This window comes from Ophidiomyces ophidiicola (assembly GCF_022830035.1).
Source record: "Ophidiomyces ophidiicola strain CBS 122913 chromosome Unknown scaffold_13, whole genome shotgun sequence".
NCBI lineage: Eukaryota > Fungi > Ascomycota > Eurotiomycetes > Onygenales > Onygenaceae > Ophidiomyces > Ophidiomyces ophidiicola.
In genome coordinates, this window is record NW_026054653.1 from 343,896 (window position 1) to 361,525 (window position 17,630).

General features: G+C 49.3%; 3 protein-coding genes across 3 annotated transcripts; all 3 read right to left on the bottom strand.

Annotated features, from left to right (window-relative positions):
• Nucleotides 1-74: 74 nt before the first annotated feature.
• On the bottom strand, nucleotides 75-3,137 carry LOZ57_003752 (uncharacterized protein; the record flags this gene model as incomplete). The annotated part of the gene is made up of 5 exons (XM_049252800.1): nucleotides 75-1,044; nucleotides 1,098-1,850; nucleotides 1,907-2,170; nucleotides 2,235-2,986; nucleotides 3,084-3,137. The coding sequence occupies 5 exons, from the start codon at nucleotides 3,135-3,137 to the stop codon at nucleotides 75-77; spliced, it is 2,793 nt and encodes a 930-aa protein (XP_049108299.1).
• Nucleotides 3,138-4,937: 1,800 nt separating this feature from the next.
• Nucleotides 4,938-8,825, bottom strand: LOZ57_003753 (uncharacterized protein; the record flags this gene model as incomplete). Its single annotated transcript, XM_049252801.1, has 1 exon — nucleotides 4,938-8,825. The coding sequence occupies one exon, from the start codon at nucleotides 8,823-8,825 to the stop codon at nucleotides 4,938-4,940; it is 3,888 nt and encodes a 1,295-aa protein (XP_049108300.1).
• Nucleotides 8,826-11,095: 2,270 nt separating this feature from the next.
• LOZ57_003754 (uncharacterized protein) lies at nucleotides 11,096-14,994 on the bottom strand (the record flags this gene model as incomplete). Its single annotated transcript, XM_049252802.1, has 2 exons — nucleotides 11,096-12,005; nucleotides 12,191-14,994. The coding sequence occupies 2 exons, from the start codon at nucleotides 14,992-14,994 to the stop codon at nucleotides 11,096-11,098; spliced, it is 3,714 nt and encodes a 1,237-aa protein (XP_049108301.1).
• Nucleotides 14,995-17,630: the final 2,636 nt, after the last annotated feature.

Sequence of the window (17,630 nt, forward strand, 5' to 3'; positions counted from 1 at the left end):
TCTCTAGCGCAAGCGTGTACGTGTTTGGAAGCACACATTGGCACTGTATATGAGTGTTTAGTTAGTTCACAAATTTAGAGAAATGGGCCAAAAGAGGTGCCTACACAAGTAACACACTGCCCTGCACCTTGAAGTGGATCAAGAGGTTTGATGAATGACCCAGTAAAAGACATCAAAGAGTCTGCGGTTGCCTTTCTATAAGCCAAACGGGCATTGGTCTGGGCCGAGAGCGGCTGATGTAAGTTTTGATGTTGAGGTGGGCTATCTGGACCGCCCTCTACCTCAAAAATACCGTTCTGCGATGTTTGGTTGGATATAAATCTATGTTTATTTAAAGGCTCAGGGCTCGGGGTAAGAGTGATTGCGGGTGTATGCCCAGTATCCTGTGGTTTCTGACCGGCAACATATTGAGTATGTTCATTCGCGAATAGACTCCCGTTTGCAAGTTCGCTACTGCTGCTTGGGTGGCCAGTGTTGCTTATCTTAGATATTTGACATATCGTTGCTGGCGTGATATTTGGGTTAGAAACTCCTGCAGATTTTGATAATTCCTCTTCCGTAAGGAGTTGCTTAGCTCGTCCCTTTGTGTGGCAACCGGACGGTAGAAGCCAGTCTTCAATACACTGGCCTTGGTTGAAATGCTCTTTGTCGATATGGTTAAATCTGTCTTGCCAGGCATCTAGCCCTTCGCTCTGGAGTTGAACCAGTTTGCAGCAGAAACCACACCAAAATTGACCTTGGCCATTCCTACCAATTTTGTCCGTGCGTAAGCATACTTTTATTCGGGCGTCACTTAGTTTATGGTCATTACGGAGGTGGTTAGAGAAAAGTTCGGACCGACAAAACTGGCGGGCACATTCTCGAGTATCCAAAGAGCCCGCGTTGCTCCCTGTTCTATCAATTTCAGGTGCCTGACAGCGCCAGCTTTCTAGGTGAAAATGCTTTGAGTTCTCATGTCTTTTCCAGTCACTCTTGCTACCAAACTCTTTATAGCAATCTGTAAAAGTACAGCCGTATGGCTTGGTATGCCGCTTCATGTGTTTCCTAAACGACTATGGTCAAACACAGTATGCCACATATATGGTGAGAGTACACACTTTAGCTCGCACTTCCGGCGAACGGTGGCTCGGCAGTGGGAACATTTGTACCCTCTCTCCCCAGCATTTTCAGCGTTACATTCACCGGTCAAAGAATCAGTCATAGATGAGTTATCATTATCATCCTCATCATCACTCTCACTCTCATCATTATCCTGGGGGTTCAATTGTTCATATCCACTCTGAAGAAGTCTGCTAAAATAGTCTCTCCCCTTTTCTCCAGAAGCTAGGAGCAATTCACGAAATGATGAAGTTTGAGAGACACTATCGTTGGAAGACTGATCCTGCTGTTGCTGCGATTTCATACTCTCCATTTCTTCCAGCGCTTTGAAAAGGCCCATAACGGTTTCCGCAAGTGACTCAGAAGCTGAAGTATTCGAGGGGTCACCATCGGGGTCGGCAAGGAATTGCGAACCAGGGCTGGGTAAAAGGTGATCCTGTAGGGAGATAGGATCATCGTTAGCGGTGGTGCCTTGTTCTGAATAACCTTGAACCTGCGTTCCAGTGTCTCCATCATCTACGGGTTCAGGCGCATATATAGAAGCGGTAGTCGAGAGAATCGCAGTATGCTCCGAATAGAAAGAAGGTGTTTGAATGGATAGGTGTGCTTCTGAGGCGAAATTTGGCGCAAAAATATCTGCACTATTAACAGGTGCGGCATTGCTTTCACTTGGAGCTGTCGATACAGAAACGTCATCGGCCGCTCGAAGGTAGTCGCCTACATGTTTAGTAGACTCATACCACGCATCAGATCTACGGTTCTGGTCAGTGTATAATCGATAGTTGGTGGTAGTAATTACAATACTCACTTGCGGAGCATCTCATCTACATTGCAGCCTTTGTGAACCCGAGTAAGGTGCTGGCGAAAATTGTCTGCTCGAGGCCAAACTTTCAGCGCTTTCGAACAGTTCCTGACAAAACATCGGAAGACTTTGTCAGTTCCGTGGGTGGGAAGAATTCCATGTACTGATTTGCGGTGCCTATCCAAATCATTTGGTGTTGCAAAGCCTTGCGAGCGCTTGCAGCCGGAAATATCACATTTGTATGGCTTTTCATGGCGATCCGTATGCTTCCTGAGGCAAATCATGTGTATTAGGTCACAGAATACCGAGTCAACAGAACTTCGATGCAACTAACTTTAATTCAGATCTCGTCTTTCCTACCCAGTCGCATTCAGAAACCTCGCAAGCGAAGTTAGATTTTGTTGATTGCCTACTCCGACGGGACTGTGTAGTTTGGTTGTCTGTCTGGTCATGACTGAATGGAGTGAGGGGGCTGGGTGAGGTTGGAAGCATTGGGGGATGAACCGCATTGTATAGTAAAGATGGCGAAGTGGATAGGAAGCCATTGGGCAGGCCGGCATCCTCCAGTAATTGTGACGTCTGAACTCCACCTGCCACGGATCTTGTACCAATGCTTCTGGTAGCATAGCCCGAATCTGATAGGAGACTCTGTTGCAGACAGCCGCCTAAGTCTGACATGACTCCGCTGTCCCTTACAATCTTCAGGCGTTTTGTGGCCCGTGGCGGGCTCCGAGGCATGGTATGTTGCGGAAGACCAGTGACGCCAACGGGGTCCCAGACATCGCACCTTGAAGGCGCTATAACAGATATATTATGAGGCGAAATTGGTGGTTGGGTATTCAGAGGGGAAGAATGGCAGGTATACCGCGAGCTATCTGGGGAGACGTACTGCGGAAGGCCCGCAGGGGATTCTCCCAAGTTTGCAAGATATGTGTTGGCGGGAAGTGAAAGGTACGAGGGAATGCCATCGCTAGAAGAAGTCAATGCCACGGGGGTAGGTGGTCCATTTATACATAGTAAATCCTCGGGGTGGCTTCTGGGCAAGCTGTCATTGAAACTCTCCGGAAATTGAGACTGTAAAGAACGCTAACGCCCAAAGCATCAGCAAAATGATAAAAGAGAGGTAAACCAAGTAAGAAAACCAGGGCAGAGCCGCAATGGCAGAGTCCGAAAGATCACGTACCCAATCGTGGTCAAACTCGCTCTGGTAATGGGGAAGAAAATAGTTCTGGGCCATGATCGACTCTCGGCAGCGGCAGCGAGGGCCGCTGGGTAGGTCTGGACTCTGACGAATATGTATGGATATGCCCCGGTGAAGAAAGCAAGCCTCTTTCCCTAGCTTCTAACAGTTTGCAGATAGGCAAGCGGATTGACTCGAGAGGGGTCTAGATCGTTGAGAACAAGCGGGGGCACTGCGCAAGGATAGTTCTCAGTTCCATTTCCCGGCGATCGTCTCAGAAAAAAAGCAAAGGTCAGAGGGGCTGGCCCGGCGAAGAGGCAGAGAGCCTGGGCTACAAAAGAATGTTATCAATGCAGGCTTCAAATGAGAGTGTCACACAGAAGATCAGATGCCGAGGCGATGACAGAAAAAAGCAAGCGAGGAAAAAAGGAAATAAAAGACCTAGAAGCAAAGAGCCAGACTGCTCAAATTAAATCTAGGCGGCTTTCGAACACGGAGGAGGATTACTATCGGGGGGGCAGGAGGATGGAGAATAAGCAATGCGAATGCCCAGCTGCTGGCTTCGGGATAGGGAGCGAGGACAGGCACGGCGACAGTGCAGGCCGCGCGGGTTGGGGACGACTGATAGTGAGACGAGAGCCCAAGGCCGGGGTGGAAGGGCGAGAGGGCCGCAGATGAGGGGAAGACGGAGCCTGGCTAGCTATTTGGCGCAGCTGGCGGATAATGCAGCTTGCTCGCGCATTGTCGGCCTTGCTGGGCCAGATACGGGCAAGAATTCTCAAGGCTAGTTAGTCAACGGACGCCTGGGTCACGGAATAGGGTCTCTCTTTTGCTTCCTGCGTGCTGCGTTCTGTTCCTCGCCGCTGCTGTGATCTCTGGCAAACGATCCGAGAGCGAGAAAGATGCCTGAGCTTGAACAAATTAATGAGTGAGTCAGTGCCGCGAGTCCAGGCGGTATAGGAGACGCAGCCTTCGATCGAGCGCGGATAAAGATCCCTGGCTCCGTCAACACGGGATAAGCAAAATAACTAGTTAGTTGGTGGCTCCGTCGAAGAATATCTCTCGATCGGCGGAGTCCGAATAGCCAACACATATATATTCAAAATCGAAACAGATAGGCTGTGCCCGGCCACGCTCAGGCAAGGCAACAGCCAGTTCGTTTCTTTGCATCGAACTAGCGTGCCCGTCGCCTCACTTCTTGCAAGCTTTCGTTCTCCAGGCCTGGCTTTTTAAGCTCCGCGGGTGGATTAGGTGGCGCCGCCTGATGCTCGCAGTGGCTAGTTTTATCGACTAAAACGACATGACTGCAGCCCGTTTCATGTTTCTCCTTGGCCGACATTTTCGCCACACAAGGCAACGAACTTGGATCGAAGCGTCTGAAGCAAAGGTTGATGATAGTTGCCACAGCATCTGCACAGCATTACCCGGAATGAAGAATCTCTGTGCTGAGTCACCCAAAATTAACAATGACATACATTTCGTTTGTCCACTTCTGGTTCATGTATGTTGATCTTTAAATACGGGTACGATGGCTGTGAGATATCAAATGTAAACCAAAGTGTACTCCCTACAGGGTATTAGCGAGCTATACAGGAAGGAAATCGCTGTCGTTATCCAGCAGTTAAATCGGAATAAGTTGGGAAACAGGGCTCTGAATCGATAGGGAGAAATCCGAATATTAAAAAAAAAATCAAAAAATAACATCAAGGCGCTCAATATCAACAGTAGCTGAGATGCAGCCCAATTCACATTAAATAAATCACCAGGATGAGATTTGTCAAATCCAACGCCAGATCACAAAAAAAGAATATATAGGATCATAACGCGGAATTAATTCCAAACCATGCTGCCGTTCACTCATTGATTCCCATATAGATGCTGTCCGTTACCTGGATGCGTGTATGCATGTCCCTGCCCTAAGTTTGATGCATCCATTGAATATGCCATTGCGCCCCCAGTTGAAGTGTTATACAAAATTGGCCCAGGCAGCGTCCCTTGGCCCGCAGGATTTTGTCCAATCGGGTCCATATACGGAAAATGTTCTACTGGTGATGCAAATAGTTGGTCGCCACCACCAAGCCCAACCATTGGTGGACTAGACTGCAGAACATTCGAAGTGTGGGGGGCTTCATTCATTATTGATGGCACGGGCGGTGCATTGAATGCGGGTGGATAGGTGGCTAAGTTTCCTGTGTCGAGTTGCCGTGGCATTGGCCCTGCTGCTGTATACACTGCTGGCTCGCCGCCTTGGAGTGTTGGGGAATTACCCGGTGGCATGTTGTATGGAATGCGTGCCGCCGACTGCTGTGGATGCGGCTGTTGCTGCTCATTCGGGGAGGTTAAGTTGAGCGCGTTGTGCATTCGTAGCCGCTGGGAAGAGACGTTTGGTTGTTGTATGGAGAAGGCCTCTGTCAACAGTGCGGCAGTTCCATAAACAATTGGTTGGGGGCCACTTCGGCCTTTGTGACGGCCTCGTGATTGAATAGAGGATTTGTTCCGGCTGTCCGCTGTGCCAAAATAACCATCTGAGGCGGCCATGTTACTTTGAGTTGAATCATCGATGGAGCTCATGCCCGTGTTAAGACCAACAGTTCTTTGATCCACGAGGTTTAGAATAGGCATAGCAGCCTGCTCCATATGTTTCGCCATGTGGACAGTAAGTTTCTTCCAGGTATTGCACACGTTGCCGCAAAATCGGCACGCCTCTTCCGTGGGTTGCTTCGTTGTGACGTGACGACAACTCTCTACCATTTCCCACACCTTTTCAACTTCTGCTGACGTATGAAGGTCCAAGTCGCTGTGTAACGCCTTACTGGGCTTGGTCTGGCGACCCTTCCCGCCTTTGAGCTTTGGCTCCGGCATTTTGTGTTCTCGAACAAGGTGCTGAACAAAGTTATCTTTGCGATAGCAGACGTGAGAGCAGTCTGCTATATTGCATGCCCACCACTCAAGGTGGCGGTGTCTTTCAGTCTCGTGTCTCACCCAGTCGGCCTTGCGTTTGAAGGACTTGGGCTCCGGGCACTCAGGAAAGGTGCAAGTAAACGGCTGGATATCTTCGTGCACATGTTTTGTCCAGTCCGAGGGCTTCTTGAACTCTTTAACCTTGAAACATAGCGGACACTCAAACCTGGCTGGAAGTCGCCTGGCTGGTGGTAGTGGAACACCTGAAGGAAACAGAGAGGCTGTAATGACCGTCTCCCCAGCTGCATTGGCATCTTCGGGTGTTAAAACTCCCGCGCTGGGATGGAACTGATGGTGAGATGGATCGGCGTCCTTTGGGCTTCCTCTCACTGGGAATAAGTTGGAATCGCCTCCCTGAGCAAAACAGTGCGGTCCAGCTGTACAGGCGTGTCTGCTCACCGCTTGCGCATGCTTTAACTTCAACTCGACCAACTTCTTGTATCTTAGCAATTGCTCTCGACCAATTCGATCCACCAAAGCAGGCGACAATCGAGGGTTTAGCTGTTGTACATGGGTTTTGAATCCTTCAAGTGTTGGAACTATCAAATCGACGCGAACTGAAAAATCCATAACAACCCCCTTCTCATCTGAGGCATCTTCGTCATCTTCTTCGTTATCATCATCGTGCTCTTCAGCATTATGCCTAGCTACTGTGAAGTTCTCAGCGACGGTATTTAGGGTGACGGCTTTGTTTTGGATCGGTGATGCCAGAGTAGGCGGAGGTGATTCGCTGGAGGTAGTTATGGGTTGGGTTGCCTGGCTAATAGTGGGACTTTGGAGGTCTTTGGGCACGTCGCTTCGGCTACGATTACGCCTCATCAAGCTACTCCATGGCCCACCAGTGTGTTTAGGTGACTGAACATCCATGGGGCCACCACCAACGGATGCAATTTGCCTGCCCATTTCAAGAAGAGCACCACCCGTGTTTGAAGGGGTCTTGGACCGTCTCGTGAAACTAGGTTTGCGCTGTGGTAGGATCGAGTTGCCCTTTCCGGTCTCTAGAGACTCCGTGCTTGGCTGGATTTGATGAGCTGAGGTGTTATGTTTTCGCTTTGCGCCACTGTGACTTCGTTTAGGAAGAAGTTTACTGGCGTGTTCGAAAATACTATTGCGCCGAAAGAATTTCTCTTTGATACCTTCGTCGCTGATTCGCATTAAATCGAAGCGACTATTATTCCCAAGAATGCTTTCAACATCAACCTCAGTAACGTCTCGTGTGCCCCAAGTTGCTCTCCGGGATGCAGTCTCAATGTTGTCAGCCCGTCGCAAGAATTTATAGATGGCAGCATTGGAAGTGAAAGGCTGGTCCTTCGTAAATCCATGCCGATGACTTCCAGGTGGGTCTTTCCAAGGTCTTGCTCGAATAAATTGGCGAGGGAGAGGTTCAGCCGTTTGGGAATTGGCATTGTCAACCGACGGGAAATACCCGTCTTCCGAGTCTATTCGAGAATTTGTATCGATGCCGCTAGGCGACCGTGGGGGTGAGCTGTCGGATGTGTGAGAGCCAACGTCGTCCTCTGCTTCGCTCTCCTCGTCTATAAGGGCACCGGGACCGGGAATTGTTGAATCGTCAAACACTTCTTGGGCAGTGCCGGCATTGTTGGCACGATTAAATGGAGAATCGCCCGTGCTCCTCGCCCTGCGTCTTCTTGTGAAGCGCCATTTTTTCTGTTGATGGAAACCAAACAAGCTGTTGTCTTCAACTTCACTATTTACCTCGGAAACAGACAGCCAACGCTCCACAACAGCATTTTTTTCTTCTAGCTCTCGTTGTGCTGTGATCTCCTTCAAGCTCGGAATGAACTCATCAGTTCTTGAAGATGGATTCAAACCACCAAGCCCGGTAGATGGATCCGGAATCCAGCTTCCGTCTCCTGCCCGAAGCGTAGGTGAGGATGAGACGTTCCTGGAATACTTGCAAGAATCTTCAACACCATACTCATCTACGTCTTTTGATATGTCATCCTCGGGCGCAAGGTGTATGGAAGATTGACTTTTCCTTTTGGATGCACGGCTTAGTACATCATTGTCTCTTGAGGGGGAGTCCCCTCTACAATAGCTCGAGATTTTGACGACGGGACTTGGAGGATGGTCTAAAATATGTGAAAAGCAAAGATTAGGCGTATTGTCACAGGGAATAGATGGCGTTGGGAGTCGTAGGGTGGGAAGGTTAGGCCGCTTCTCAGCTAGAAGTGTCGCGGCAGGCAAATCGGTAATTTGAGTAGAAGGCTTCATAAGCGGATCTTGCAGCTGCTGACCGGAAGATGAACCAGGAGTGCCTGTCAGGACAGGGCTTAAGAGTTGCTGCCCAGGAGAATACGGATAGGCATTTCCAGTCGCGTTTCCTGGAGGAGTTGACTTTTCCAGGGCTGGGGCTGGGTGGAGGACTTCGGGGTCAATACAAAATTGACCTAGATCCGCAAATCCAGCTAACAGGTGCGCACTATGGTCCCCAAACAGAGTGTTGTCCAAGCGAGGAGAAGAGTAACTACTTAGGTCACTTTGGCCGGTTTCAATATTGCTTGTGGGGCTCATGAAGGCGGGGGACGATCGACCACTCGCGATAGCTGAGCGAGCATAGCCTTGGTTGGGGGGTATGGTTGGGCTCACGAAAGCCGAAGTATCGCTTAAGGGTTCCGTGGATCTTGCAAACAGCTGCTGGGGAACTAGCTGTTCCTCTGTAGAGAGTGGGTGCGATAGGAACGGATCATCGAAGTAATCAGACTTGAAAGCTCCAAGTCGCGGATTTTCTGGCTGCGAAGTGCCGGGCATTGGGCCACTCATGCTGCCGTACAGCAGGGAGGATGGGGACGTGGCTGGGCTGTGGTTGGTATACAGCGTGAACGGATACGGGCCAGCGCAGCAGAAGGGGTCACTGGCAAGCTATAAGGGACAAGCCATGCCACTTGAAAATTAAGGGTATGAGATGGGAAGACTAGGACGCGCCCTCATGGATTTTGGGTGGAAGCGGAGAGGTGAGCAGTGAGGAGCAAGTATTAATAATGACTGTTGAGCGGTACGGGCGCTGGGTGGGGACACCGGAGAGGGTTGGGGGTCTGCAGAGGGGCGCGCAGGTCGGTCACAGGTTGCGAACGAGCGTAAGGGCAGCCAGGGTCAAACGGGAAGAAAAGAGACGGACGGCAACAAGAGGCGAGAGAGGAAGATGAAGAGAAAGAGAGAGGTCGACAAGGCGGTGGGATGCGCAGTCGATGAAGACGAGCCGGGCTAGCATCAAACGGGCAAGGCGCGGCACCCACACGATCAATCGCAGCGGCAGCGTGGGCGTATCTTCCGCTCGCTCACGAACCATCAGGCGGCATGCGTCTGCTGCGACACAGCAAGCAAGTCTTGGGCTGCTTGGGCCATCGCCGTGCTCGAGCTAACTAATTTTATAGTTACCAGGAGGCTGAAGCTGATAAATACGCCCGACCTTCTCTTCGCCCGGCGGACTCTGGCTGGTGACCGTTGCGGCCCAAGCCGTCCGCTCCTCCGCTTGTCACAGAGCTGATCGAACAGTCTTCCCATGCGTCTGCCACTCTTGGCCGTAATTTCCGACGCTGTCGCAAGACACCCTGGCTCGAATTCAGGCCATGTCCTTGCGCCGAAACGTGGTGTGTCTGCACGGCCGATGCTAGTAACTAGTTAACTACTCCACACATAGAGAATTCCGAAGCACGAATTTGATGCTCTGTGATAACTAGTAGGTACGCTCTTATTTACCTTGTCCCTATCATTCTTGTGATCCTGAGGCCCGATGTTGCACTGAGCTCTTCGAATTGTGGATGAACCTTGATCGGTGGATATCACGACGAACGCTCGAGTGACTAGGTAGGTGGCCGTCGACAGAGTGTTCTTTTCCTGAAGAACACCGCCTGTTGATGCATGTTTTATTGATATGGCGGTAGGTGGGATTCGCCACAAGGGCCTGGTATTCTTATTTATACATGGAGCCTGCTGGTCGTATCGGCAGCCTGAACACATCTTCCTCATGCTTGATCATGACAGTCCACAATCGTTATACATAGCTTTTCCTAGAAATCGCCGCCCCTTTGCACATTTGCGTGGTGGCGCAGGCCCTATGATGCTGTGTGGAGGGATGCCTCGCACCACTCTTGCCAGGACAGGGGCATGCGAGGGTTGCCCTTGACCGCTGAGCTGCGTGTCGTTGGTCCGCGGAATTATTCAAGACAGCCCTGTAGTTAACCGCGATCCATCACTAATAGGCCGAAAAACATACTCTGCACCCTAGCCCTGAACCGCTGTAATGGGGGAGGTCTGCGTCAACCGAAAGCGGGCATCAGCTGACAATCTTACTTGGGAGCTATATTTTTTGGGAGATAACCTTCCATTGTAGTTATATTTTTCACTCAGGAGCTTTGGGGGCTGCCACATCGACCTGCTAGTCCAGATACTAGTGTAAGTCTTTTGCTCTATGATCATACAAAGGGCATTTGATGGCGGGCTCCTTCATGCCAGCCTGCACCTGAAAAACACGGTTTTCAATCTTCTATCACTTGTCTCCTCTTAGTATCTTCCACTGAGAGGAGACTTCTGTCTTCAATGAATGCACGATAGCAGACATCCAAGGAGTGAATAATTACAGAGCACCCAAGATGGTTAAAATATAGCTATCTAACCGTAGAGTAATAGAATTTCAAAAATGCTAAACAGTCTCAAAAAGTCACATATTAAATAAGCAAGCAAGAAAATGATCTAGAAAAGAATGGAAACAAAACTTTAAAGAAATAGTCAAAGAGTGTATAGGGTCAGAATCGAAAGTGAAAAAAAAGGACAAGGCAGAAATCGTAAAACAAAGGAAAAAAAGTATAAATGAATGGACCCCATTCCAGCACAGACAGACTAAATCGTACAGCAGTGCATTTGAACCATTCTCCCGTATGCATATCCTTTCCGGTAAACCATACATCCCAGCTTAACACCTATGTTTATGCACCCCAGTAGCATGAAAACGACAAGTTTGAATAAATCCATGCACCTCTCCAATCAGACCGTCACCGTAAACCACCCGAAACACATCGATCAGTGCCAGCACTTCACGCTTCTGCCTTTTCTGCTAAATTTTCGCCTGTACCAGCCCCATGGGTTTCAACGCCGTTGGTGGTCTCAGTAGACTCGACACCAAGTGGCGGTGCGTCAGTAGATTTCTTGGATAGTTCTTCCTTTCTCGCCAAAACTGGCGGGGAATCGGTGTAAAGAATAACACCGGGGACATAGACGCATTGGTTGGCTTTCTCGGCCTCTTCTGGCTTAAGGAAATCTTCGTGCACAGGCTCCCGATGAATCCGCGGGAGCATACGGAGAAGAGGAGTTCGGCCGCTTTCTGAGGGCTTTGGTGACGACGAGGAAGGATCATAGATAAACTCATCCCACTGGTCATTCGCAGTTTGGTCGTCGTCGGCAGATGGCATGGTGGCCACGATCAACTCTCTTTCCACGCGAGCAAGGCGCCATGTTTCCGCAGCTAGCTTGACAATTTTGCGTACGCTGATAACAAGAGCATCAAGGTGCTTAGGGTCTGTAAAATGAAGAATGTGGTCAACAATTTCGTCGACAACGACTGCGGCTACAACATTGATGGCTTGCTTCGCATCGGACGCAGTATATGCGGCTTTTAGAGTTTGTTGTCTCCAAAAGGCTTCGCGGCGAACGGACTTCCGGCGGATGTCAATAGATAACATCTGGAAAAATGTGTCGGCTTTATCATATCTTCGTCCAAGTGTGAAAAGGAACGGTTGGAAAATTCGGTATGTTAGTGTTTTTGAGACTACATGCTGAACATAGGCGGATCGGAGTTCACGGGACGCTGGGGTATTGTCCAGGAACTGGGGAATGTCGGAAGGGATTTTGGCTAGGATGTGGGCCGGTGGTTCAATGGGAATATAGGTAAAGAATTCTTTCGAAAGCTCGACAATAAGGCGGGACAGATCACCGAAACAGTCAATGCTAAGCAAAGATAATATCAGAAATGAGGTCTTATATGTTTCAAGGTCTGAATATAATGAAGTTATCTTCAAATAGTATTCAAACCTCAACAGCAGTCTAAAAAAAGTTTTTCGAGTACAGATGACAGAAAACAACGAAAGAACGATATCAACCTAAGGGAGACCACAACGCACCAAGACACTTACAAAAAGGCATCCCCTTTAATCTTCATGTCTGTCGCCTCACCCAAACTATGCAGAGTCTTCTTTAATCTTTCGCGGTCCTTGCTCAAATTATCATGCGTCTGGCGCATCTCTTCTACAATGTTTTGAAGCTGTTCTTCTCTAGTCTTTCCATCAAGAGAGAGCACCTCCTTCTCCTCAAGAACTAGTTTCAATTCTTCCGCTTTTTGCTTCAACTGAGCTTCAAAGTCTTCACGGTCCTTTTGCCACGATTCTTCTTTTTGTTGCCGTTCAGTCGTCATTTCTGCAACCTTATCCTCACTTGCTTTTGTTGCATTCTTCTGTTCCTCTAAGGCGGCTTGTAGCGCGGCTACTTCGGCAGCATACTTCTCCCTCACATCATCGAGCTCGGTCTGCTTAGCATCAAGGGCTTCTTGTTTTGAGACTAGCTCGGCTTCTTTAACCTCCAATTCCTGTTTCTTTTCCTCGAGTTCCGCCTTGACCCCTGCCAACTGCTCTTGAATAGACTGAAGTTCCGATTGCTTAGCTTGAAGCTCAGCCTGTTTCTCGTCTAGTTCACACTGTTTGGCTCCAAGGTCGGCGATCTTTGATTCCAAGTCAGATTTAAGGCCGTTTATTTCTTCTTGTTTCGCATCAATTTCTTTTTGTTTTTCTTCAAGCTCTTGCTGCCTTTTTTCAAGCTCAAGTTGCTTTGCGTCCAGGTCTAATTTTGCGGCATTTAGCTCTTCCTGTTTGCTTTCCAATTCGGTCTGTTTTGCATCCAGTTCACCTTGTTTCGCTACAAGATCGGCTTCCTTCGCATCTATTTCATCCTGCTTAACTTTCAACTTATTGTCATAGTCAGCTGCCATGTCGACTTTGGATTGCTCGAGTTCTTTCATTTGCCGCTCCCAATCCGCCTTGAGATTGTCTCGCTCCTCGTTTAATTCCTGCTCACGAGCCTGGAGTTGTTCCGCAGCGAGCCGGTCATCTTCGTTCTTAATCTCCTGAAAATAACCGTTGAGCTCCTCCTTTTGGGCAGCAAGGGCGTCCTTGGTAAGCTCTTGTTGGCGTTGCATTTCTTCTCTATGGTTGAATTTCTCTTCCTGCATAGTTTTTTGAAGGCCGCTGATTTCCTCCTCCAAGTCCGCTCGTGCCTGGATGAGTTCATCATTAGCTTTTTTCAGCTCCTCTAGACTGTCTTCAACATCGCGATGCTGCTCCTGCAAACCACCGAGTTCCATCCGAAGTTCAGAAATTCTGTTTCTCAATTTTGCTGCCTCTGCGGCATTCTCTTTTGCCGCTTTCTGTATTTGTGCCTGTAATGCTTCGATGTAAAACTCCTTTTCCATCAAAGAACGCTCGTGTTGTTCTTCAATTTGTCTACTTTGGGCGACATGGGCGGACAACTGGTTCTGTGTGTCACGATAGCTTGTCACAAGACGATTGATATCAGGGATAACGTTTTGTATCCGCTGAAGGAGCTTGATAGTATCACCTTCGATATGAAGTGAGTCGGAATTTCCATTTTCAGCTTGACGTTGCTGTGTTGGAGTAGACACACGTTTTGGTGGGTGGGAAGACATGTTGTACGGGTAATCTGGGTGGTTACGACCAAAAGAGCCGCGACTGGCCATTCTTGAATGGTACCTATCCGCGTTGGATGAGTGAACCACAGGAGAATAGTGGGTTCCCACTGATACCGCCATTGCTGCTTGGTTGGGGTCGTGCAATGACCCGTTCGGGTAGATTGGGGTCGGTGCGTATGGGTGGGGGTACGGAATACTGTAGGCGTAATGTGGTGAGTGAGCATGCACTGGAGAAGCAGACTGCGGATAACCGTATGCTTGTGGGGAGCTTGTCTTGGGCTTGGCGGAAGGCAACGAGGGTGAAGGAAAACGCGGTTCCGCCACAGATTGTTGTCGTTGTGATTTGGGGGCTATCTCTGTTGGAGTTGGTACTGGAGATGACTTATAAGCGGTGTGAGAGACATCGGTATCAGAAGCTGGCTCGAATATACTTGTTGCAGGTGTTTCTTTTGGATTCGGAATCGGGGTTTCCGATACGGTGTCTTGAAGCCCTGACGCTTCAGTTACTTTCTCAGTCTCCCTTTCAGATTCTGGGCTGAGGACGCTCTCGAGATGCTTGCTCTCAATTTCAGGCTCCTTTTCGAGTTCTTTATCCTGTTCTATCTCCAGCTCCCTAGGAAGTTCTTCAGGTACAATTGTCGAGTCTTCGTTTGCTAGAGAACTGCTATTCAGTTGAGACGCATCCAGTATAGTTTCGGGGATATTGTTGAAAACAGGTATAGGAAGAGAATCCGGTGCAATATCCACGGCTATGTCGACAGCTGGTTCGGGGAGTGCTATAGGTTTGTTTTCTAGAATAGTGTCTAGAATAGGTTCCGGCGCAGCAATAGGTACAGCCTCAGCGGCGATGTCCGTAATGGATTCTGGAACCGTGCCAGCTTCGGTATCTGGAACAGTGTCAAGTATAGTTTCGGGGCCAATATTGGGTTCAGTTGCCGGTACGGAGGTCTCTTCGATGAACTCTAAGGGTGTCGCCGGTGGTGTAGCTTCTGCTGACTCTGCAAAAGGAGTTTCGACTGTAGGGGAAGTATGGGACTCGGTCTTAGGAGACAGCGGCAGGGAGGACAGCTGTGCAGCTGTGGCTTCTTCTGGAGGAGGAGTGGGTAGTTGCTCTAGATTGTCTTCGGCATCTTGAGATTGTTCTTGTTCTAGTCCTTGAGACAGTTCTGGTTGCTCTTCCCCGTCTTGCTGTTTTTGTTTCTTTTGATTTTTCTTGTTCCCTTTTTTTTTCGGCGCCATGGTGACAGAGGGTGAAGAAATACTCAAAGATGAGGGTTTGTATGCGGTAGTATGAAACGTGTTCCCAGTGAAGGAAATAAAAGAAATCGCTTCTTGCTCGAAAAAATTGCAGAGTTTATGGCAGCAAGTAACTGTGTAAGAAGGGCCAAAGCGTTAGCGACATACCCCTGCTATGGTCAATCGGGAAGGAGGGTAGACACTGACAACTAGAGCTTTGACAACAGTATTCTCGGACGGAGACACGCAATAACACCGCTTGGCATGGAGTGACGGGCTGCGTTGTGATTCAGGCGGAGACCATAAGGCGCACAGATACCGGCTCAAGAAACAGGCTTTAGATTGTAGGTGGCTGTGGTGGCACTAATGGTGTGTCGCAGAGAAAAAAAAGAAAGAGGATGTTCAGTGTACAAGTCAATATTAGGCACTCAAAATCAAACCAATGCGAATTGCATCCATGAAACAAGTATTGTGTGGGAAGAAAAAAGGAGAGAAAGCGGAAAAGTAGAAGAGCAAGTAATATCTGCTCTTTTCAAAAGCGCTGAATCCAAATCGTTCAGCCGAGAAAGAAAATTTAAATACTTTTGGAACGAAGCAAAACTTCCATATGCACGGGCTGACCTCGGCCTCACACTTGCATTACTTTGTTGTGATGAGTGGTAGCGTGACTTCACACGTCAACCGAGCCCGCCACAGAAATAGACACAATGATCGAGTCTCCAAGAGCGTAATGGAAGCGACTCTGCAGGAGAAATCTCTGTTTGAGAGCAACGCCCAATCGTCTTTGATCCCAGGGGTGGTTGGGCATCAATTCGGGGGTGTCAGCGTCGCTCGATATTCGCTGCCGTCTATTTGCACTGCATTAGTCACAAATTGAGGCAGCTGCACACCAACGGTTCGAGTTGTTGTGGCGGGTTGCCCGCCCTGCCAACAGTCAACGCCTGCAGCTAACAGGGCCAAAAACATTTGTATGAGACACATTTCCTTTTGTAAATGGGTGAGGTGTTAAGCGGCTGCAGCTTTAGGGTATGCCTCGTACAAACTCTCCGAATTTTCTGCAAATCAGTCGAGGGTCTTTCAAAGAGGCAACGCAACGGCACCCAATCGTAGGCCGTATGGCAGGGCGGGTATGCCGGGCTAATCAGGAGCAAAGTGATGCTGCAGGGCCCCATCGGCCGCAGCCCGGCATGTTCAGGCACAAAGCGAGCCATGGGCTCTGAGTCAGGGAGACCAGCAGTAAAAATCAGGGGGCCTACATGCGCTCCAGCTCACCAACGCCCGCTCACCGTCTCGCCCCAGACGCGAGTGTTTGGCTGGTATTACAACTGAAGAAGAGGCCCCAAAGGCGGTTGTCGGGTTGCGCCCGGCCCTAATCCCAACTCGGACATCACGTGTAGTTAGTCTAATATGGACATTACCTAATCATACGCCAAGACTCTCGACTTCTCGCCTGTTGAAGACTGTCTACTGGTTCTCACGCTGCGCCCGACCAGCCTAATCGAGCCAGGAAACAAAAGACCATGTTCGTTGCCCGGAGATCAGCAGCTCCGGCGCGGGCCGCCATCCGTCGCCTTCAGCCCCGCCGTGCTGCCCATAGCGAGGCCCATGCCGAGCCGGTGAATGAATCGTATGGTGTATGTGCTGCGCAGCCTCCCCTCCCTTCGATATTTGAGACAAGATACTTCCCGCTTCTAATTGGCCTATGGTGTTGGGCCATACTACAAGATTCCATGCCCAAGACGATGGTCGACGACGCGGCTAACATATCTGGTTCCTTGCTTACCTGCAGCGCGGCTTCTACGTTTCCATAGCCTCCATCCCCGTCGGCCTCGCCATTTACAAGTATTCCATGTCTGACCCAGAAAACCCACCATGGATTACCCGCGTTATCCAACAATACGCTCCAGACCAGAAGCTCTGGGAGAAGCAAAATGCCCTCCATACGCTGGTTATTGAGAAGGCCGCGGAAGACCGACTGTTATTTCACAGCCAAAGTCCTGCGTTGACTATTGATCTTAGTTACCCAGAGTACGAAATCCCAGTTTTCTGAGCAACCCTTTACCAGTTGTGTCTGCTCTTTGCGTGCGCTCAATATGCTTCGATCTTCTTCTATAAGCTTCTCCGATTTGTCCCCTCGTTTTAGGCATCTAGGCTGATATCACCTGCTATGTATTTCAGGATTTTCAACACTGGCTCGCCAATCAACATGCCGGCAGGTAACTCTTCTGGGAATCTACAAGCGGTCATTGCGCACTACCAACAAAGGCAAAAATTGCAGGAGGAGGTAAGGGTGGGTCGTATGAAGGATGGCAAGGTCAAGTCGATTTATGATGATGGCAGGTACTTCTGAAGTTAAAGTGAATTAGAACGCTGTGCTGTACATATTATACCTTTGCGCTCAGCCCCGAAGAAAGAACTTTCCATACGATGGCCTTTCCCATAGTCAACGCCTTGGTTAAAGGCGCATCCTTCGCGTTTTTGACACATCTATTTAGGGTCTTCAAATGATTTGAGACATTTGAACCGTCTTTTCATCCTGCACATAATTTTTTCCGCCTAAAAGCGGTGGTGCCACTTGCGAGTTTCTAACAGGCTTCCAACAGCACCGCCTAGATCGTTGCATACATGGAACAGCCAAA